The sequence below is a fragment of the Nelumbo lutea genome, chromosome 6 (assembly GCF_056320005.1).
Source record: "Nelumbo lutea isolate HS-2025 chromosome 6, American lotus-T2T, whole genome shotgun sequence".
In the NCBI taxonomy this organism is placed as follows: domain Eukaryota; kingdom Viridiplantae; phylum Streptophyta; class Magnoliopsida; order Proteales; family Nelumbonaceae; genus Nelumbo; species Nelumbo lutea.
In genome coordinates this window covers 57,229,976-57,235,878 of record NC_142689.1, presented here as the reverse complement: position 1 = coordinate 57,235,878, position 5,903 = coordinate 57,229,976, and the positions used below count along the sequence as shown (strand labels likewise).

At 42.2% G+C, this 5,903-nt stretch overlaps 1 protein-coding gene across 1 annotated transcript; it reads right to left on the bottom strand.

Annotated features, from left to right (window-relative positions):
• Positions 1-4,315: 4,315 nt before the first annotated feature.
• Positions 4,316-4,651, bottom strand: LOC148849022 (auxin-induced protein 15A-like). Its single transcript, XM_088951380.1, has one exon. It carries the CDS (start codon positions 4,649-4,651, stop codon positions 4,316-4,318), a length of 336 nt encoding a protein of 111 aa, XP_088807506.1.
• Between the last annotated feature and the right edge of the window lie 1,252 nt (positions 4,652-5,903).

Sequence of the window (5,903 nt, the reverse complement as noted above, 5' to 3'; positions counted from 1 at the left end):
CATACGCCTCAATGCTTCGACTAAGTTGATCCTTGAAGACCTCGTTCACCAGCCCTTGATAAGTGGTTCCGACGTTCTTAGGTCGAATGGCATCACCTTGTAGCCGTACAGTCTGCGATCGATGATCAAGGCGGTCTTCTCCTAGTTATCTAGGTGCATTTAAATTTGATAGTAGCCTAGGAATGCATCCATAAAGCTCAGGTGTCTGTGCCCCTCCGTCGCATCGACGAGCTGGTCAATCCTCGATAGGGGAAGTTATCCTTAGGACAAGCTTTATTTAGGTCGGTGAAGCCAATACAAATCCTCAACTTCCCATTGGCCTTCTTCGCCATTACCACATTGGCCAGCCAATTCGGGTACTTTACTTCCCAGATAAAGCCAACGCCAAGCAACGTTTGGACTTCGTCGTTGAAAACCTGCCACCATTCTACGGCGAAGCTTCTCTTCTTCTACCTGATGGGTCGATAGTGTGGGTCGGCATTCAAGAGGTGGGTGATGACCTTGGGGTCGATCCCTAGCATATTCTAGGAGAGAGCCAACCTGGATCGTCTTTTCAAGGCCTTCTTCAGAGAACGACACCTGGATGAGGTCTTCGATAGATTGGTTGCGTTGTGCCTTCACGTTGTCTCACAGATCTATACTTTCGGTCATCAATGTTTCTGTCGTAGGATGTGGTCCTCGATAGGAGGTCAAATAGCATTGTCATCCATCCCTCTAGTCTCCACACACTACTCCCACACTGTATTGGGTCGGGAATTTCATTGTGAGGTGGAACATGGAGACAAAGGACCATAGAGCGTTCAAGGTTGGTCGGCCGAGTATGGCCTTGTACAACAATGGGCAACAGATGACGATGAAGTCGACCATGGCCGTGGCAGTGATGTCACCATCTCTGATCAAAAGGGGAAGGGTGATCCTCTTGGTTGGCATGAGTGACTCCTCGTAGAAGCCCATTAGGAGGATGTTGTTGGGGACAAGGCGATCTCTGTCGATGCCAAGCTTTTCAAATGCATCTTCGAAGAGGACGTTCACTGAGCTACCTATGTCAACCAGGATGTGCCTCACTTTGAAGTTGGCTACCTCAGCTGTGATCACTAGGGCGTCATCATGCAGGGTCTGGACCCCCTGGAGGTCATCCTCTATGAAGGTGATCAGGTCTCTGCACCTTTTCTTCTGCCTTGTATTGTCGATTTTGAATAGTTGCACATACCTTTTGCGGCCCGAGCTGCTTTCTCCTTCAGCGGTGATCCCTCCTGATATCACGACAATGACACTTGCTGGGGGAGCCCGAGGTGGTGGTCTGGCTACAGGGCGCGGTTCTTCCTATGTTGGCTTCTTGTCATTGTTAATGAATCCACTGAGGTACTGGCGCATGATCAAGTCCCTGGTGTGGTTGTGCCTGATCAAGTTTCTATGGAACTCACAATACTAATCACGGTTCCTCTCGTTGCCTTGGGTCTTCATCTTCTCGATCCACTCGACGTAGTTACGAAAGCGGATCTGCATCAGAACTTCAGACTGTGGCATATTCATCAGCATGAATTTTCTATAGGTCGGTGGAGGTGACCTCAGTCTGTGGTCAGACCGGCGATCCTGCTTCTTGTGGTCCCAGTTCGCCCTCTCTGTCTTGCGATCCTCGGTATCCCTTCTCTTCTTGTTGGGATGCTCTTCCTCATCTTTTAATTGTGCATGTGCTTCCTCTGTGTTGATGTATTTCTGGGTGTGACTCATCAGCGTGGTATGGTTTGAGGAGGGTTCTTTGAAATGGAAAAGTTGAACAAAGAAGGCAACAAACCGTGCTGAATGGCTATGATGGCCACCGACTAGTTCAAGTGTCAGACTTGTAGTGCCTCGATGTTGAATCTCACTATGTAGACTCTGAGGGATTCCACTTTCCACTGCCGCACTTGCATGAGGCTTGCTGAAGTCTTCCAATGTTTTTGGCTTGCTGTGAACTATGCCAAAAACTTGCTCTCCAATTGCACCCAAGTGGAGATAGAGCACGGGGGGAGAGAGGAGTACCAAGTAAAGGCTACTCCTTTGAGGGTCGCCATGAAAGATTTATACATTAACCCTTTGGAGGAGCCGTGTAGCATCATTTGGGCTTTAAAGGCCACAATGTGGTCAACGGGGTCTGTGGTTCCATCGTATCTCTTGAATGATGGTGCTTGCCATCTGGCTAGGGGGAGCTCATCCACGACATCCTATATGAAGGGTGGCTCATTGGCAAGCTGGCTGGTCGGCCCTACGGGTTGGATCATAGGAGGGTCCGCACTTCTTTGCACCTGGCTATGCTTCAACTAGGTCAGGTGTTGTCGAAGTTCTCTGATCTTGGTGCCCCGGTTGTCGAGGGCCATAGCTGGTGTGACTCTTTCCCACTTAGGCGATGCTTAGCAGGCTTTAACCGAACTGGACTTTGCGATGAGTATTGGTGGTTCTTGTATCCATTCACCGAGTCTTTCTTTTGCTGGAATCCAGGTATATTGGTGCGTTCGGCTGCGATTGCCGCACTCGTGGGACTAAGCTGAGGGGCTCGATCTTCGTGATGTCTATCTTTCTTGTGTAGACTACGCCTTTCCCTTGTCTGCCCGACACCTTTTGGGGTCTTCAAGGCGAGGATCAGCCACACTAGGCGATGGCACAGGGGGAGGGACAACCTGAGGAGGTTGCGTCGTAGACCCTAGAGTTTGCATCATTGCCAAGATCTAGTCGACCTTCTACTACATCGCCTGGAACTAGGTAGGATCGACCGTGGCTTGTGGCTACGGAGGTTGCTAAAACTTGTGGCATGGAGGGCTGATGCTGCTCGATCTAAGGTGGATAACAAACATGAAATCACTCACCAAAGGTGGAAGCACAACTATGGAAGCAAGAAGAGATGCTGAAAACGGATATGTCTTCTTCGTTTCAGCCCTTGTAACTCTTCTTCTTCTTCCCAAAAACCTTATAAACCCCTTTCCTATTCTTTGATTTTTCTAGAGCTGTCAGCATTGAGAGAGTAGAGAGTACAAGTGAGCTCTCTCCAATTCGTTGGTTAGCCAATGACGTGTTGGGTTGCCTTGCAAGCCAATACAAAAAAGTCTCTTTATTTTCCATTCCTTACCTTTTGTCTTTTCCTTCTTTTCTTTTTTCTACCTTTATTAGTGGGTTCCACCTCATAAGGAGGAAACCCCAACAAGTTTTGAAAGGAGGATAGATAAGGATACAAAGAAGTAGGCCATGTTTTCTTCGTAAATTATTGGGGCCAAAATGGGGAGATTGCCATGCTGGGGTGGCAACTCCATAGGTTTTTAAAGGGAATCTAATGCAAGATTAGGGTAATGGAACAAATAGAGATAGTTATAGATCAAATGAATAGACAATACCATTTTAATGGGCAGTAGTAGATGTGTACGTACATACATAAATACATACACACATATCAAAGATCTTAAGTTTCACTTTATTTTATTAATCCTATTTTAATAAATGTCTATTAAATTATCTTGGCAATTAAAAAAATTAAAGGATAATTTAAACCTTCCACCAGATAAGGAATCATTTAGGGGGCATTTGCTTTTTGTGTTTTGATAAGGGGGAAAGTTGGTAAGTGAGATTCACAATCCCATTGACCAAGAAACCCATGTTCTTTTTTCAGATTTAAGTGGGGATCAGGGAAAGTTTATTTTCCTAGGTATTGATACCAATCTCTTAGGTGGGTAAATAACTTTCCCACCAAGGGAAAGTTGCTAATACTTGGATGGGACAAAAATTCCCCTTTTGATAATGAAATTTTTATGGTCAAAACGGTCATTATATTATTTATGGGTAAATGCAGCTACTCAGATAAATAACTTAACAAAAAGCAAACAGGGCCTTAGATTATCTCCTTACACAGATTATGAGTCATTAATCTAAAATGAATCCAATGTAATTTGAAGCTAACTAGATGTTTTGTAAGTCGAAAATCAAATACTGGTGCCCAACTCCCAAATTCTAATTCATGCTACTTTCTAACTGATTATAAGGAAGGTGGACGCATACGCCTGCAATCCCTACCATGAAAATGAAGTCCCAGCCGTAGGGGAGGTTGTAAATTAATTTCATTTTATACCATCACATATAAGACAAATGGAGGTCTGATGCATATTCAACCATACAAATTTAATAAAAAGAGGAATAAATCTATAAAAAAATTATGCTTCTCTCTATAAAACATCAAGCAGAATTGAAGGAATATCTACAAGACTGTCGAACTCAAAAACTTCAAAATGGAGAGATTAGCTCAGTTGTGGCAGTAACTCTAACTACAATTTTCTCCTACTATCTATTCCACTCAGTTTCCTGTCAGGCGAGTAATGAGACTGATGAAAGCATCTTCGTTGCATGGAATTGTGAGAAGACCCATTGGATGATCGAACCCATATTCATCCTCAGCCTGGCTCAACAAGTCCTGAAACAATGGGAGCTTCAGGTAAGAAATGGAAACCACGAACCTCTTGGTCTGGTTATTATCTCCAACATAAACTGCGAAGTGGCCCTTGGGGACATGCTCTGTGGTTGTCACCGGAGGTAAGGACGATTGGTGTCTACTGATCAGAAGGTGAGTCGACCATCGCCCTCGAATGACTTGTTTGGCATAAACAACGATCTCAGGCAAGCGGATACCCATTTTTTCTGAAGGAAGAAGAAATTAATCAAAACTGAAGCTGAAGTCTTGGAAGAAGCTAAGGGGAGTTACGGAAGGCCTGAAGAGCTAGGAGATGGTAGAGAAGTATGCTTTCTTCCCTATATATAGGGAAAGGCAGAGGAGTGATCGATGTACATATTGCAGAGATTGTATGAAGTATGGAGAGAAATTATGTTCAGATTCATTCAAATGTCAATAATTTTAATTGGTAGCCATGACAAAATTGATTAAAGACGGTACCAACTTACACACTAACAAACAGATGGTGTGGATCCAGAAGTAGTATTCATTTTCATTGTATTATTGGTTGTAGCACATCAGAGGCCCAACTATGCTCATTGAACGACATATCACAAGTAGTGGAAAAAGCAGCTAGCCCACCGTCTTTAAATAGACAACAATTTGCAACTGTTTAATTAGTGTCTTATCAAAATAGATTCATTGCTACTGCCTACTCAATTCAGAAAGGTGTTTTATTGGCTGTTTGTTGTTAATTGCTGTGATGGAGACCTGGAAAATGGGCCTAGGAATTGAAGCAGCTCCAAATTTCTAAATGTAGATATGCTTCCGAAGAACAATATGACCCTGTCTATCATGGAAAATAAGGAGCTGATACTGACTAGTCTAAATTAGGGTAGCTCATATATTGAGTCAATTGGAATGTTTATTAATTAATCCGTCATTTCGCAAATGATGTGAAAAAAATGATGCATCAGCTTTGGTATAAAGTATCATTAGATGACATGTGTTGTGATTGATTGTTCATCTTTTGATTTCAGCATGGCAAGAAGGGAAAAAACATGTAGTACTATTTGTTAAGCAAAACATAAACAATATAATAGAAATACATAGAAGTATACAATTGTTTTATATTTTTAATATTTTAATTAATTAATAATTATTTATATTTTATATACTACTTTTAATATTATTTTTACAATACAAAATTAACAAAAATTAATTTCAGCTAAAGTTGTTCATCAAATTAATGAAACTGACCAACCCGACCAATTCAACCCAGGTTGGTCAGTTTTCTAATATTTCCAATAGGCTTTTGATTCAACAATTTCCTAAGCCGATAAGGTTTGGTTAGTTTCGCTTTGGCCATTTTTAAATTGACCAAAATGAAATGACCTTACCATAGATATATATTAATATTCTATATTTTTAATATCAAATTTTTAATACGGGAAAGTGAGAAAATTCTTATATTTCTTAGTCTAAAATATTTTAT